Source organism: Vipera ursinii, assembly GCF_947247035.1.
Source record: "Vipera ursinii genome assembly, chromosome: Z".
In the NCBI taxonomy this organism is placed as follows: domain Eukaryota; kingdom Metazoa; phylum Chordata; class Lepidosauria; order Squamata; family Viperidae; genus Vipera; species Vipera ursinii.
This window is the reverse complement of record NC_139517.1, coordinates 56,702,189-56,719,736: the sequence shown is the minus strand read 5'-3', so window position 1 is coordinate 56,719,736 and position 17,548 is coordinate 56,702,189. Positions and strand designations below refer to the sequence as shown.

The 17,548-nt window shown below is 44.5% G+C and overlaps 1 protein-coding gene across 5 annotated transcripts in view; it reads right to left on the bottom strand.

Moving 5' to 3' along the window:
• GRB10 (growth factor receptor bound protein 10) overlaps nt 1–17,548 on the bottom strand; it is a 332,636-nt gene that overhangs the window by 89,868 nt on the left and 225,220 nt on the right. For all 5 annotated transcript variants that reach the window (XM_083377121.1, XM_083377119.1, XM_083377123.1 and 2 more), the window contains 2 exons: nt 16,582–16,786; nt 497–638 (listed from right to left, as the gene is read on the bottom strand). In XM_083377121.1, the coding sequence (XP_083233247.1) occupies nt 497–638; nt 16,582–16,751 (312 nt within the window). In that variant the 5' untranslated portion in view covers nt 16,752–16,786. The remainder of the gene's footprint in view (nt 1–496; nt 639–16,581; nt 16,787–17,548) is intronic.

Genomic DNA, 17,548 nt, shown 5'->3' with positions numbered 1-17,548 from the left:
TTTAAAGTGCTGGTCAAGATATATATGTCTTCAATGCTTATAGCAGAAGAGGGGGAAAAATAACAAAATCTCTGCCCACTCATTTCACTGGTACTTATCCAACAGGAGACAGGGATTTGGGGGAGGAAAAAGCTTGCATGATTCCTGTTTTAATACTGCATATTTACAAGAGTAATTTCCATAAGGTAATCAAGTGTTTCGAAAGAGAGTTCTTTATTAGGCATTTGAGTGCTATTGCCCATTAGAATTGAAAGCACTGGACTGAAAAGTCCAGTTCTGGTTGCACTCTGATTTTGGCAGTTCATTATGGATATAAAACCAATTCAGAAGGAACAAATTTCTTCACATCATAATCCTGAGCAATAGCAATTATATTGCATGGAGTTATACTAAGGTCCTTATGCTAAAAAATAAGACACCCTTTGATCAACTACAGCAAGAAATATCAATGTTAAAAACCAGCCACTTTCAAAAATGCAAAGAAAGACTCACTCACTTGCTTATTTATAGGTTGACTCTGGGGTAGAGATCCTGGTGCCAACACAGGTGAATTTGTGGGGCTGCAAAGTTCAGGGAAAGGATTTGGAATGGCAGGCAAAGAGGATGTTCTGAATTGTTGTGCTTCCTCCTGCAGACGTCTATAGTCAAATCAAATCATTATTATGATCAAAGTTCAATATAAGGAGAGTAGGACATAGTCAATTAAAATAACATTAAAAATACAGATAGTCCTCGACTTACAACAGTTGACCATTCAAAGTTGCACAGCACTGATCGTTTTTCACTTACAACTACTGCAGTATCCCCATGGTCACATGATCAAAATTCAGATGCTTGGCAAATGACTCATATTTATGATGATTGCAGTGTCCCAAGGCCATGTGATCACCTTTTGTGACCTTCTGACAAGCAAAGTCAATGGGGGAGCTAGATTCACTTAACTTATGTGTTATTAACTTAACAACTGCAGTGATTCGCTTAACAAGGGTGGCAAGAAAGGTCGTACAATGGGGCAAAATTCAGTTAACAACTGTCTCACTTAGCAACAGAAATTTTGGGTTCAATTATGGTCATAAGTTAAGGACTACCTGTACATCAGTGTAACTATAAAAAGCTAAAAAATACAAAATAAAAAGTATATATAAAACAAAGGTCTAAAATAAATTTAAAGTGTTCTATAGAACATATTATAGACATTTTCAAATGGTACTCTGATTAGGCTAGTTAACATTGGTTAAAGTGGGACAAAATAAAAGCCATGGTTAAAGGGGCATTTCCCAAGATGGTGTGCTGAACAGCAGGGGAATCTATTTCTCCTGCTGATAAACAGCTGGTTATGTTACCAAAGCATGTTCTTTTTCAGCCTGCTCCATAGATCTGAACGGGAGCAGTTAGGAATAATCCAATAAGATCTTGGATGACCTTAGATCCACTTGGGAAGAAGAATCTTAAAGGTTGCATACCCAATAGGAGCGGCTTTGAGAGTCAGACCTTTCCATCTTTCTGCTCAGCTGCTCATTTTTTTAAAGTACACCTTGGTTTTAAATGCATGTTTTGAATTTTCCTTTTTATCTTGATCTTTTAAAAGTTAATTAACTGGTTGTATGCTGATTTTCTCTAACTCCTTATTGGATTCCAATGTGAATTCTTCAATCTTTTTTCATTGTTTTACTCTGCTGTTCTGAATTATTTTTGCTTTCTCTATATGGAAGTCGACTGAGATTTCCTGGTAGTGAAAAGTGATCTGTTTGGATTTACATTCACATTACATGATCTTAATTCTTGTAATTTTTGATGGATCTTTTTTATTTATTTTTATCCTTCTTTATTGTGAGAAATATTATCTCAACATTATCTGTGGCTACTTTATTTAACTCCCCTGTACTTGAAAGGCACTGTTTATGTCTGATTGTGAATGTCCAGTTACAGGAGTAATGCAAACAATGCACCAACTTAAAGATAAAGCTGTCTGGGAAGCCTTAGGAAAAAATGCTTTTAAAGTTCAAACTGAAAACTTTGCTAAAAAGTTTGATAAAATAACAATCATTTTAAATCAACCTAAAGAGGATATCCAAACACAAGCAACTATAGCCAAACCAAATCACAATTGGTTGGACTGGAATCAAAAAACTGCTGTTGCCAGATTTAAAGGAGAAGAAACTTGGTTTAGAAATTGCTGACTTGTTGGTCAAGGCTTAAAGGGAGATGGAGTGTACACGTTAACAGAATTGATGACTGATAAAATGGATTTTCTTAAGAAGATCGATGGCAGTTGGGAAATGGACTTACTATATCTATCTCAAAAACAATTTGGAATGGATTTTTTTGGGAAGATGGATCAACAATAGAGATTTATGATTCTGGGGAATAAGCACAATTGTTGGGAATGCTTTCAACCAAAATTTTAAGGAAAATTTTTATTATTAAGCATAAAATAGGATAAGATAATCTTTATTGTCTATTATTATTATTATTATTATTATTATTATTATTATTATTATTATTATTATTATTATTATTATTATTATTATTATTATATTAGCCCTTGGGCCATATCAAAGTGCAAAGTTCCAGAAACAAATTACTAAAATTTGATAAAAGCAATTTAAAATGGAATTAGATAAAATACAATTTAAAATGAAATTGGAATAAAATGAAATGAAATTGGAATAAAATACAGACTAAAATGAAACTGGAATAGAATACAATAATTTAAGATATAGATATCTATATCTGCAATCTACCCCAATCAGTCCCACATATGCAGATCTCAACTGGAACATTTTGCTTAAGTACTGTGCTGTGTTAAATGTTATTTTCAGTTTCTGGCCACACAGTTTCTGGATGGGGAGGAACAGGCTTCGTCTAAATCCTGACAAGACCGAGTGGCTGTGCGTATCAGCATCTCGGGTTGTCCATTCTATTCCATCTTTATCTACAGGGGGTGAGGTGTTACCCCCCGTAGATAGGGCTTGTAACTTGGGTGTCCTCCTTGATTCACAGCTCAATTTTGAAGATCATGTAGGAGTTGTGACTAGGGGGGCTTTTGCCCAGGTTCGCCTGGTGCGCCAGTTGCGGCCCTATTTGGACTGGGACGCCCTACGCACAGTCACTCATGCGCTCGTGACCTCTTGGATAGACTACTGCAAAACTCTCTACATGGGGCTGCCCTTGAATACCACTCGGAGGCTCCAGCTGGTGCAGAATGCAGCCGTGTGAGTTGTGATGGGGGTCTTCCGATACTCCCATGTAACAGCTCTGCTCTGTGAGCTGCATTGGCTTCCAGTTGTCTTCCGAGTGAGATTCAAGGTGCTGGTGATGACCTATAAAGCCCTAAATGGCATGGGTCCGGGTTATTTACGGGAGCACATCTTGCTGGCGTTAACTTCTCATCACCCTGTGCGCTCCCACAGAGAGGGCCTCCTCAGGGTGCCGTCGGTCAGGGAATGTCAACTGGCGGCTCCCAGGGGGAGAGCATTCTCTGTGGGTGCGCCTGCCCTCTGGAATCAGCTTCCAGTTGAGCTCCAGATGGCTCCCGACCTTCGCTCGTTTCGCCATGACCTGAAGACTTGGTTGTTTGAACAGGCCAGCCTGGACTGAGGGATTGGATTTTAGAGTTTAAATTTTAAAAAAATTAAATTTTAGAATGTATTTATTACTTAGGGCTATTGATTTAATCTTATTTTAATTTTTATACCTTGTGTGTTTTTAGCATTTTAATTGCCCTGTACACCGCCCCGAGTCCTTGGAGAGGGGCGGTATATAAATCTAATAAAATAAATAAATAAATAAATAAATAAATAAATAAATAAATAAGGTAAGTTGTTTTGATCCCAATGGGTCATTCGTTTGGTATATAGACTGAGGTACATATTTCTCTCCCTATTATACAGACAACAATCAAATAGAATGTGAGCCAGGTCTTCTACCCCTTGCACTCTGCAGAGATGTTCATTGTAGAATATAGAATGGAATCTCCCACTGTGTCAAGCTGTTCGAATATTGCTCACGTAAATATCTCCCTTAGATGTTTTGGCAGTTGTAACTTCAAAAAGCTGTCTATTTAAAAATATGTTTGTATTTGCTCAGTCATTTCAAGTTACCCATCTTACTAAAGATAGCTATGTCATTTTGTGTTTCTGTATCTTTAATTCTTTGGGCAGTTCTTTTTTTAAATCATTCTCCTGTTATGCAAGAGACAGGAAGGCCAGTTTCTCACAAAATTTGTTAGTTTGGTGATCCAGGAGATTGGTGAATGTGATTTTATGGACCCTGGGTAACTATAATTCTTTAGGTTAAGCAATAAATTCAAACAGGCTTTTGCTCTAAGTGTACTCCAGTGGTGATGGCAGGCCCAAGATTCAGTCTTGGAAAAAGTTATGGCTAAAAATACAAAGGTGTTAAACCTGTTCAATTGGTTTACCATCTAATTGCCATCTATGTCTCCGTTGATATTTTCCAAATACCATGATTTTTCATTTAGATTTACTGATGTTTAGGGAGTTATCCTGGCAATAAGAGCTGAATCTTCTTAATAGCTTTCATAATCCTACTTGTGAATACGACAATAAAATCATATCATCCGCATAGAATAAGCTGCTACAGTATGTATTTAGGATCATTGGCATATATATCATAGGATCCTTCATTAACCCTGGCAAATCATTGATATATAAACTAAATAATAATGGGACTGTCAAGCCCCGTGGGCTCGACATCACGAGGGGAGCAGGGGGAACACCGCGCAAACCGCCCGCCCAAGCCTCGTTGCCGAAACCACCCAGGAGCAGCATAACCAGAAGCCAAATGGCCGCCATCCACCAATGGCAGCCGCACAGGACCCACGGCCATGTCCCTGACGGGCAGTTGCTACGGGAGAAAACAGCAGCCGCGACTCTTCCTGGGACTCTCCAGCCGCCTGTTTCTCGGCGGAGACACCGGGTGGGCCAGAAAACGGCAACTGCGACTCTTCCTGGGACTCTCCAACTGTCTGTTTCTCGGCGGAGACGCCGAGGGGGCCAGAATTAACTCCAGACGACAGGGCGTTGTGGGGGGCAGCGAAAGGGGCTGTGATGGTGGAGGGGAGCACAGTAAGAGGGTGGGGGAGCACGACAGGGGGGTTAAGGGTGTACACTCACCTGCAGTCTGTGTGGGAGCTCAGGTGCAAGGAGCAGGGAAACACGCGAGGAGACAGGAAGGGGGCAAGTTTTAAGCAGACCCAGCCGGATGCTGGGTAAAGAATTCCAAGCCATCAACCGTACCACGTTGTCGTCATTCTTCCAGCGCGGACGGCTTTGACAGTAAGGAGCTCATAGGGGCGGGTGCTATGGGGGGGTGGCACTGCACTACACCCAGGACCACTGGCAGGAGTGCTGGGTTGGCAACAACCAGGGCCTATAGCGCAATGACCGGGTGCTCCAGCAGGGCTCTGGGGGGCACCAGCAGCGTGGGGGCCGCCACTGTTGCCCATGACTTTTGATGGCCATCCTGACCGCTTGACCCTCTTCCTTAGTCACGTGATCCATCATCCGGATAAGTACAGCCCCGTGTATGCCTCCCAGTGGGCGATGGTGATGACGGTCACAACAGCACTTCAAGGGGAGGCAGCAGCATGGGTTGCTAACCTGTACAGCGACCGTGCCCAAGAACTGGGGGATGTTGGGCTGTTCCTCGAGGCGTTGCATGTCCGCTTTGAGGATGTTACCCATGTACAGCGGGCTGAAGCTGAGATAGTCAGGCTCCAACAAAATGGCCGGCCAGTGATGGCATTTGTCCGGGAATTCAGGGAGGCGGCAGGAAAACTCAGTTCGTGGCCGGAGCAGATGTTGATCCATCACTTCCGGGCTGGGCTGGACGAACACCTCCAGAAGGCCTGTATCGTCCGCGGAATCCCTCCCCGGCTCCAGGAATGGCTCCGGGTCACGGTTGACCTGGATGTCGGCTTACAGTGCTGCCAGCAGCGTGCAAGGCCTCCAGCAGACCCCCAACAAGCTCTGCAGAGGCCGCAAGGGGAGGGGCAAAAACCGGCATCACCAATGCCAAAACCCTCAGTACCACTGCCCCGGGCCACTCTTTGCTGTTTCTGGTGTGACCAACCGGGGCACCGTGTAGCTGACTGTCCAATACCAGTGCCCTGGGCGGTGGCGGGAGCAACCCCAGCACGGGGTGTGATCCCCGGGCATTTTGTGGAGTGCTCTCGAGCCACACGTCAGGCTCTGGACACGATGCCCAGGAGGAACAACCAAGTGGAGACCGAGAGGTTAACAGACGTGGACCTAGAGGTCTACGAGAGCGTCGATGGGCAGGAGGAAGACCCAATGGTAAGTGCACCAATCTGCCTTTTCACGGTCCCAATAACACTGATGAACCCCAACACGGGTGAGGCACTGGGATTCAGGGCCTTGATCTACTCAGGTAGCACACATTGTCTTGTCAGTTGAGAGGTGGTGGCCAAGGTGGGTGTTGGGGTGGTGCGGCTGGAAACCCCTATACGCTTCCAACAGGTGGATGGGTCCCTCTTGGGGGGAGCACCCATCACGCATGTAACAAAACCCATAAGTCTGGACATGGGGGAGCACTGGGAGAGGTTGCAGTTCATCGTGGTGCCCTTCATGACCGAGGAGGTGATCCTGGGTCTTGCGTGGCTGGACAAGTGGGGCCCGACCATCTGGTGGGAGGGAGGGTGCCGACACCTTCATCTCAGGGTCAGGCCCCAAACCCCTGACCACGAACACGTGGGGGAAGACAGGTCACCAGGGAGGACAAAAGAAGGCTGCAGGGCCGGGTCAGAGGTGCAGGTTCCGCCAGAATACGGCAACCTCTTGGAGGTCTTCGGCAAACAAGAGTGATATCCTACCACCCCATCGGACCACGGATTGTGCGATTGAGCTAGAGCCGGGGGTCAGGTTGCCCAAGCCACGAATGTACGCCATGGCACTGCAAGAGATGTTGGAGCTCCGGAGTTACATAGGCAAGAATCTGGCATGGGGGTTTATTCATCCCGCTCGCTCACGCATGGCAGCACCCGTTCTCTTCAGGGAAAAGAAGGACGGTGGGCTGCGACTATGTGTGGATTATCGTGAGGTCAATGCAGTGTGCGTCGAGCACCTATACCCACTGCCTTTGATGAAGGACATGTTATCCCATCTGGCCAATGGGAGGGTGTTCACCCATTTGGACCTGTGGGAGGCTTACTATCGAGTGCGCATCAAAGAAGGCGATGAATGGAAAACAGCATTCAATTGCCCACTCGGCAGTTTTCAATTTTGTGTGATGCCATTCGGGCTCCAAGGGGCTCCCGCAGTGTTCATGCAACTGATAAATCAGGCACTGCATGAGCATCTGAACAGCGGGGTCCTCGTGTATCTCGATGATATACTAATTTACACAGAAACTATGGACGAGCACGTCATTCTAGTGCGGCAGGTGCTACAGAAACTCCTAGAAGCTCGGCTCTATGTAAAACCTATGAAGTGTGAGCTCCATACCTCTCGTTTGGACTATCTGGGCTACCAGATATCCGCGGCCGGAATCGTGATGGACCCCAAGAAAGTGGAGGCGGTACAGCAGTGGCAAGCCACAGGAACTCGACGGCAGCTGCAGAGCTTCTTGGGGTTTGCCAACTTCTACCGGCAGTTCATACCATCATTCACCGCGATCGCACTGCCCTTAACGGATCTACTGCAGACCAAGCAGCTGACGGTGAAGCCACGTCCAGGATTATGGGTAGCATGGACCACCGACTGTCAATGGGCTTTTGAGATATTGAAGGAGTTGTTCGACAAAGAACCCATTCTGTTGCACCCTGATCCTACTGTACCATTTATCATTCAAGCGGTCGCCAGTGACGTGGCGGTAGGGGCCGTTGTCTTGCAGTGCAACAGTAAAAGGGTGCTACAAACTTGTGCCTACACTTCTAAGAAGCTGTCAGCCGCCAAACAGGCCTGGGCCATCTGGGAAAAAAAGGCCTTCACTGTTCGGTGGGCATTGGAAATGTGGCGTCATCACCTGGAGGGGGCGGAGAATCCCTTTGAGGTATGGACGGACCATAAAAACCTGGAGGCTTTGCAGTCACCCAGGAAGCTGGCTCCAAAGCATGTTCGGTGGGCGTTGTACTTCAGGCGTTTCAGGTTCACCCTGAAATATGTCCCAGGGAGAAGAACTTTCTAGCGGATGTGCTCTCGCGCCTCCCACAATACGATAGCCAGCGGGAGGAGGTGGTGCAGGCTATTATTCCCCCAAGTGCATCGGAGGTGATACAGGCCGTGAGATCCAGGGCCGCCAACGACCTGTTACAATGCCTAAAGGAAGTTCTCAAGGAGGATACCTGGTTGCAATATCATCCGCATCTCCTGACCCTTCGGGAGGGACTGGCCTGGTACAGGGACAGGATGTACGTGCCGCAAGCTCTTCAAGCGGTTGTCCTGTATAGGTGCCATGATGCCAAACAGCCGGCCACTTTGGGTTCGTTAAGACTCTGCACCTCCCTCGGAGACAGTTTTGGTGGCCAGGTATGAGATGCCATATTGAAGAGTATGTGCGACGCTGTCATACGTGTGCTGCTAAACCCCAGCCCAGAAAACCAGCGGGTCTCTTACAAGCGGTGGCAGATCCCTATCGGCCATGGCAGGATATAGCCATGGATTTTATTGTGGAGCTACCAGAGAGCTGGGGGTATACCGTGATATGGACACTGGTAGACTTGTTCTCCAAGCAGGCCTACTTTGTACCGTGTAGAGGGTTGCCAACGGCCCGGCAACTGGCACAAATGTTCATATGCACATTTACCACCTACATGGCGTGCCCAGGCGTATCATCTCGGACCGGGGGGTGCAATTGACAGCTAGGTTTTGGTGGGAATTCGTCCAGTTCATTGGAGCAACCCAGGGGTTGAGTTCTGGGTACCATCCTTGCACAAACGGAGCAGCTGAGCGGGCCAACGCCACAGTGGAGCAGTATCTGCACAGCTATATCTCTTATCAACAAACGGACTGGGCGGACCTGCTGGCGTTCGCAGAGGTAGCCCACAATAACGCAGTGCACAGCAGCACTGGCTACCCACCATTCACAGTGGTGTTGGGATATGATTTTTCCCCTATCCCGGAGTGTGGCCAGGGGACAGCTTCCCCCTGCCAACCCAGGGAGTGGATGTTGCAAATGGAAGGGGTGTGGAAAGCAACCAGAGAGGCATTAAAGAAAATGGCCGACGTTACTAAAGAACAGGCAGACAGGAACCGCCAACCCTTTCACACCCCTGGGGTCGGGGACTGGGTGTATCTTTCCACCAAATATTTACGTCTACAGATACCAAGTAAGAAACTGGGCCCCAAATTCATAGGGCCGTTCCAAGTCACCCAGGTCATCAACCCTGTAATGATACGACTGAGGTTACCCAAATTCCTTGGCAAAGTACACCCAGTGTTTCATGGAAGCCTGTTGAAACCGGCAACCGTTCCTGTGGGGTTGGGGGAGGGGGCTCCCGGTCCTGTTCGTAACGGGCACTCCGAAGTACAGGACATCATTGACTCCAGGGTGCAGAGGGGAAGGGTACAGTACCTACTATTGTGGAGGGGGTATCCGGCATCCGAGGCATCATGGGTGGCAGAGTGGGACGTCCAAGCACCATGGCTAATCAGGGCGTTCCACCGTAGGCACCCAGGTAAACCCGGGGGGGTCGGGTGGAACCCGTCACTCATATCGGTGCCTGTGTAACATCTCCCTCTTGCCTTCCAGGTGGAGCCCTGGTGAGGGGGGCCACCTGTCAAGCCCTATGGGCTCGACATCATGAGGGGAGCAGGGGGAACGCTGCACAAACCACCCACCCAAGCCTCATTGCCGAAACCACCCAGGAGCAGCATAACCAGAAGACAAATGACTGCCAGCAACCACTGGCAGCCACACAGGACCCACGGCCATGTCCCCGACGGGCAGCTGCTCCGGGAGAAAACAGCAGCCGTGACTCTTCCTGGGACTCTCCATCCGCCTGTTTCTCAGCGGAGACACCGGGCGGGCCAGAAAACGGCAGCTGCAACTCTTCCTGGGACTCTCCAGCTGTCTGTTTCTTGGCGGAGACGCCAGGTGGACCAGAATTAACTCCTGATGGCAGGGCGTTGGGGGGGCAGCGAAAGGGGCTGTGATGGTGGAGGGGAGCGCAGTAAGAGGGTGGGGGACAGGGGGGTTAAGGGTGTACACTCACTTGCAGTCTGTGTGGGAGCTCAGGTGCAAGGAGCAGGGAAACGCGCGAGGAGACAGGAAGGGGCGGGTTTTAAGCAGACCCAGCTGGATGCTGGTCTGCATGGGGAAGGGTGTGGTCAATTACCCACAATATATAAAAGGCACATTGGGATGGCTAGCTCCCAATGCTGACTTTGTATTTGCTAGGAGTTTTCTGCAGTAAAGAATTCCAAGCCGTCAACCATACCACGTTGTCTTCATTCTTCCAGCGCGGACGGCTTTGAAAGGGACCAGGATACAGCCTTGCCTTACCCATTTATTTGTGTGAATCTTGTTAGTCAAAGCCCCATTAACCCCATACCACACCCTCAAACAGGTACTTGTATAAAGGGCTTTAATCAAAGCCAGCAGTCTAGATTCTATTTTAAGAGCTGTTAGTTTACTCCATAGTACTTCTCTGTTTACCATATTAAATACTGCTGTGAGATCTATAAAAATAGCAAACAGGGGTCTCCTGTTATAGGCATATTTGGCAATTAGATGGTTCAAGACAAGCAATTATCAATAGTGGATTGGCTTTGTCTAAAACCTACTTGTTCTTCTGTGAGGATATGGTTTTCCTCTACCCAGATTTCAAATCTATTTAAAAGGAACCTAGCATATATTTTGCTGCAATGTCAATCAGACTGATGGGCCTATAATCACTAGGATCCTTTTTCCCCCTTTTTATATATGGCATCAACTATTGCTATCTTCCACCCATCTGCTGTATGGCAGGTGTTATTTATATGTGTAAAAAGACCTGCCAATTCTGGTCCCTGCCAATTGGAAAATTTCTTAAATAATTCTTCTGTTAAAAAAACCTCACCTGGGGCTTTATTGTTCTTTAAGCTTTTAATGATGGATTGTATCTCCTTTTCTGAGACTGGTAGCCAAGGGGGTTCTACAGTTTACTAAATCACTGCTTAAAGACAGTTTCTCTGCAGGTTCCATGGAAGCAAACAAACACTGATAATAATTCTCCCAGTCCTCAGCAGAGATTGGTATATCAAATGCAAATCTCTATTCCTTTAGGACACCTGTACCAAAATATTACTGAGTTATGACTTTTGGCAGCCAACTCAAGTTCTGACCAGATTGAAATGGTAAAACTATTTTTAACTTTATATTTTTTTTTATATTCCCTTCTTGTGTGCAACGTCTCAGTTTGTATATGAACAGTAGGATTCCTCTGGGTGAGCTTCATGGCTGCCTTCAATTTCTTTTTCAGCCGCTGGCATTCAGGGTCAAACCAACGGGGTCTACCCACTCCAGCTCTTTTTGTAACAGGTTTAATTGTTAGGCATTTCTTCAGGATATTAGAGAGATTAGAGAATGCGTTGAAGGCTGACAGCCAGTCAGTAGTAGATGACTAGATTGTTCTAGCCCAGTTGATAGTATTCTCTGCTTTAAGGCAGTCTGTTAATGCCTTAGTATCAACTTTGGCCCAAATTAATCTTTTATTTTGGGTCACCTCTACCTTTTTAGTAAGCCATCTGTCAGCCAGATTATATAGTCTTAAATCTGAGCAGCCTCGCAATATCACACTTACAGGCTGATGATCACTATTGTTGTGAAAGTGTACCATGATCCCCAAGAAGAGGTCGACTTTATCTCTAGACACACAAAAGAGATCCAGTACACTGCTTGAATGGACCAAGTGGTAAGTGTAAGGATACATGTAATTTTTATCCTTATGTCTCAGAATTTGGAGATTACCCTTAAAGATTAAGGAGACAAAAAACAGGCCAGCAGTGTTACTTTGGCAGTTTCTCAAGAGCCAATGAGGATGGTTATAAAAAAAAACTCCCCTGGGACTCCCTTCTTCTAGGCAAACTCATACAAAGAGGGACCTAACCTAGCATTAAAATATCCTAGTAATAGCACTATGGATGGAGGGTACAATACAGATATATTGTCTAGGATAACTTCCAGACCCATCCAGTATTCGGAGTTATAATACTGGGATATGTTTGGATGACCCATATACACATTTACCAGTATTAACTTGAACTCTTTATATCCAAATTTAACTGCCAAGATATACAAATACTTGTCTTCATTGTATAGTTTCTCCCCCTGCCATTGCAATTCTAAGAATGCATAACCCACCAGAGGGTTTCCCTTTGTTTTTTGGGATGAAAGCCTGGCAGTTGTACTGGTTCATCCACTTCAGTTAACCAGGCTTCCTAAAAGGCTATTATGTCAAATCTAGAGAGGAAGTTCATTAGTCCAGGGCTTTTCAACCAGTGATACAGGTACACTAGCACCTGGGAGGTGGTACACGACCATCCTAGAAAAGTAGTGGGGGAAGGGAATGGGCTGGACTGGTGGCAGCACAGCACAAGCCTGAGCAAGAGATGGCTGGAGCTGCAGGGCTGTCAGGGCTCAGCAAAAGCACCAGGATCAGCGCTTCTTTGGGGCTGTCAGAGCTCAGTGAAAGTGCCAGGATCAGTGCCAGGCTCCAGCTGGAGATTGGCACTGATTCTGGAACTTCTGCTGAGCCCAGAAGAAGCGCCAATCAGCTGGAATGTTGCAGCATCCCTAGGTCTTGTGATTTACATTCAGATGCTTGGCAATGATTCATATTTATGATGGTCACAGTGTCCCAGGATCATTTGTATTACTGTTTTAATTGGGCATGGGTTTAATCTTTTTTTAATTTTTGTATTGTCTTTTTTATATATGCCCTGTGAACCGCCCTGAGTCCCTACCAAGGAGAAGGGCGGTATATAAATCAAATAAACTATAAACTATAAACTATAAACTATGTGAAGTGACCAAAATCTGCTGCAACCACCCAGCAGGTGGGGGGAATAAAAACCAAACATACCCCCACCCCACCCCCGCTGCCAATCCTCAACAGAAATGCTCACAACAATGAGAATCTTGGACAGGAGGAAGAGCACCGCCGGGTGGGCAGGCAGGTATGTGGCTCGGCTGTGGCTTGGGGTCACTTTTTCAGTGCCATTGTAACTTCAGTCAATAAGTGTACTGTAGTAAGTCAAGGACTACCTGTATTTCATTACTTTTTTCCTTTTTTTTTTTTTTTGGTCATCACGTTTTTGACACCTTGCTAAGCGACTGCTGGTACTCGGATGTTGCCATATCCTAAAAGTGGTACAATGGGTGAAAAGGTTGAAAAGCTCTGCATTAGTCCACTATCAACCATCCCTTTCCAACCAGCCATATTCCAGGTCAGAATCTGTATAGGATTCCAGGAGCAAGGTGGTCTAGCTTGGTTGATTGGCTAGGTGAAAAGAATGCTGGATGTCCACTTGACGTTGGAGCTGAGTCGATATTAACTATGCTGTTAACTGCTTTGCTTTTATGTACAGTAGATAGGTGACAGGTCAAATTGGTTGCAAATAGATGTAGAAGTTTAAACATTTTAGGACTGCTTCTCAAGTGGGGAGGAGACTAATATTGTTGCAATATATTTACCAGTATTCAACAAGCAGGGTAATGTATGTATATGTGTTTCTGTCTTTTGTCCTTTTTAATGCACATTTTTTCTTTGTCTAATTTTTTTGTTCTTGTAAAATTTCTCTTTTTTGTATTGTATTTTATCTTAACTTTCTAAATAAAATATTATTCAAAAAACATGGTAAAGGTTACAAAAGGAATAAAAATAATTCTTATTTTTAAATGTCTAATTAGGCCTACCAGTTTTTCTAATATCTTGCTAATAATTTTTTTCATTTCTAAACTTTTACTTATATAGAAAAAAAAGCACTTCTAAAAATTTACAAATATTGATTTAGTCACTCATAGAAAAAAGCTATTTAAATATGTACTTTAAAAACTTTTATAAAGTTATTCAGCAGCACCAGAGTACCTATTTTTTCCCCTTCATATTCTACTCATTACTTTGACTTTGGTCATAACTAAAATATTTTGCACTATACTATTCGTTTATTGTTCAATTATGTCTGCTTTGCCATTGAATTTAATTTACATAGACCTAAATCTATTTCTAATCTGATACAATGTATATTAATTTTTAAAATTTCTAAACATCTGAACTGCTGCAATATTAACATTTACAGGTGAAACTCAAAAAATTTGAATATTGTGCAAAAGTTCATTTATTTCAGTAATGCAACTTAAAAGGGGAAACTAATATATGAGATAGACTCATTACATGCAAAGCAAGATAGTTCAAGCTGTGATTTGTCATAATTGTGATGATTATGGCATACAGCTCATGAAAACCCCAAATCCACAATCTCAAAAAATTAGAATATTACATGCAATCAATAAAACAAGGAGTGTACATAGAACAATATCGGACCTCTGAAAAGTATAAGCAAGCATATGTACTCAGTACTTGGTTTGGGCCCCTTTTGCAGCAATTACTGCCTCAATGCGGTGTGGCATGGAAGCTATCAGCCTGTGGCACTGCTGAGGAAGTGGAAGACCAGGATGCTTCAATAGTGGCCTTCAGCAGTTCTGCATTGTTCGGTCTCATGTCTCATCTATCTCTTGGCAATGCCCCATAGATTCTCTATGGGGTTCAGGTCAGGCGAGTTTGCTGGCCAATCAAGCACAGTAAACCCACAGTCATTGAACCAGGTTTTGGTGCTTTTGGCAGTGTAGGCAGATGCCAAGTCCTGCTGGAAAATGAAGTCAGCATCCCCATAAAGCTCGTCTGTGGAAGGAAGCATGAAGTGCTCCAAAATCTCCTGGTAGACGGCTGCGTTGACCCTGGACGTAATGAAGCACAGTGGACCAACACCAGCAGATGACATGGCTCCCCAAATCAACACAGACTGTGGAAACTTCACACTGGACTTCAAGCATCTTGCAGTGTGTGCCTCTCCATTCTTCCTCCAGACTCTGGGTCCTTGGTTTCCAAATGAGATGCAAAAGTTGCTCTCATCGGAAAAGAGGACTTTGGACCACTGAGCAACAGACCAGGTCTGATTTTCTTTAGCCCAGGTAAGATGCTTCTGACGTTTGTTGTTCAGGAGCAGCTTGACAAGAGGAATATGACATTTGAAGCCCATGTCCAGGATCCATCTGTGTGTGGTGGTTCTTGATGCACTGACTCCAGCCTCAGTCCACTCCTTGTGAAAGTCCCCAATACTTTTGAATGGCTTTTTCCTGACAATCCTCTCCAGGCTGCGGTCATCCCTGCTGCTTGTGCACCTTTTTCTTCCACACTTTTCCCTTCCACATAACTTTCTATTAATGTGCTTTGATACAGCACTTTGGGAACATCCAACTTCTTTTGCAATTACCTTTTGAGACTTTCCCTCCTTATGGAGGGAGTCAATGATGGTTTTCTGCACAACTGTCAGGTCAGCAGTCTTCCCCATGATTGTGATTCCTACTGAACCAGACTGAGAGACCATTTAAAGGCTCAGGAACCCTTTGCAGGTGTTATGGCTTAATTAGCTGATTAGAGTGGGACACTTTGAGCCTAAAATATTGCACCTTTTCACAATATTCTAATTTACTGAGATTGTGGATTTGGGGTTTTCATGAGCTGTAAGCCATAATCATCACAATTATGACAAATCACGGCTTGAACTATCTTGCTTTGCATGTAATGAGTGTATCTCATATATTAGTTTCCCCTTTTAAGTTGCATTACTCAAATAAATGAACTTTTGCACGATATTCTAATTTTTTGAGTTTCACCTGTATTCAGAAGCAAGGCCATCTAAGTTCCATCAGATTTACTTCCTACCAATTATGCTGGGGCAAATAGTTATTTTAAGAAAAGAATTGTTATATGTAGCCTAGAATTGTTCTGGCAACTGAGAAGTTCTATAAATTTATTAAACAAACAAACAGGGTACTGCTTGTTGACCTTGCTTTGCCTTCAAGTTTCACTTTGAGCAGATAACCTTGTCCAGCCTTCGCTTTGACATTCTAAGTACAGAAAGTCAGGGAGGGACATGCATGAGTTACTCAGTAGATTCACAACCCTCTTTCTTGCCTCTTTCCAGAACTTCCAAACGTTATTTGTCAGTGTAAAAGGATGTACTTTATTCTAAACAAGTTCAGTCTTAAGAGAAAGTACATTGTCTTTTGTATTGACTCGTACAAAAACAAAAATGGGTGCCTTTAAAGTTATCAATGCTTAACATTTTAACATTAAAGAAAACTTTTCAGGGAAAAATGCATACTCCAACCAATAAGCTCAAGGAAATGCTGTATTAAATAACTGTATTTATATATGATGAACCTAGCACCCTAGAGAATTCAAACAGAGCCACTGAGATACTACCTTCAATTTACAGAAATACCACTCAAGGAGAGAAATAATGCATCCTGCCAAGTTCTTGCTGTTAATCAGACCCCAAATTTTATGGTTACAATTGCATTCTGAATTGGATCATTGTTGCACTGGTTATATACCTGACTGCCAGGATGCGAACTGGTTGAGATCTCTGTATTTTCTGTTGTGGAGACACTGGTTGTAGCGAACTAATTCCTGAAGCTAACAGCTGGCTGCCATTCTGAAGGAGTGGTGTACTTTCTGAATGCATACAGAAGGTGGAACATAGACTTTCAAATGAGGAATTCATATTGTTAACTAAAGCTTCCAAATCCACATCATCATCTGAAAGGATAGAAAGAGATGAACACTGAAGATCAGAAGCAAAATATACATTAGTTTTATATAAAAAGTTACACATATTTGGACAGTTCTTATATAACAATTATCTACCATTTGGCATTAATTTCTTCAGGTTTACTGGATTATGCAGATGAGGACTATAGTCCAAGGGCCTTGTTCAGAGATAGAAATATTTATTTATATTTATACACCTTCCCCACTTGCTAAAACAATGGGGTGGTGAACAAAGTATAATAGAATAACCTTATTGGAAGCGACACTGGAGATCTCCTAGCAACCTTGGCTCTTTTATGACTGGCTCAGGAATTCTGGGAATTGAAGTCCACAGGTCATAAAAGAGCCGAGGTTGCCTATCCCTGTCCTAGTCTAATCTTCTGCTCAAACAGGAAACCCTATACCAGGGGTCAGCAACCTGAAACAGTGAAAGAGCCACTTGGAACCGGTTCCCTCACAAAAGGAAAAACTGGGAGCTGCAAAAAATATGTGTGCATGCATGTACATGTGCACATGCGCAGAACAGGGTTTGACTGAAGAGTGGAGCCAAGGCAAGATATGCACCTACCCTGCATATTTGATTTGATTGGTTGAACTTTTTTAGTCCCACTTTTTTTGGGGGGACTGCACATGGCAGAGGACCGGGAGCCACAGGAGACGGCTGAAAGAGCCGCATGCAGCTCCAGAGCCGCGGGTTGCAGACCTGTGCCCTATACCATTTCAGACAAGTGGCTGTCCAGTCTCTTGTCA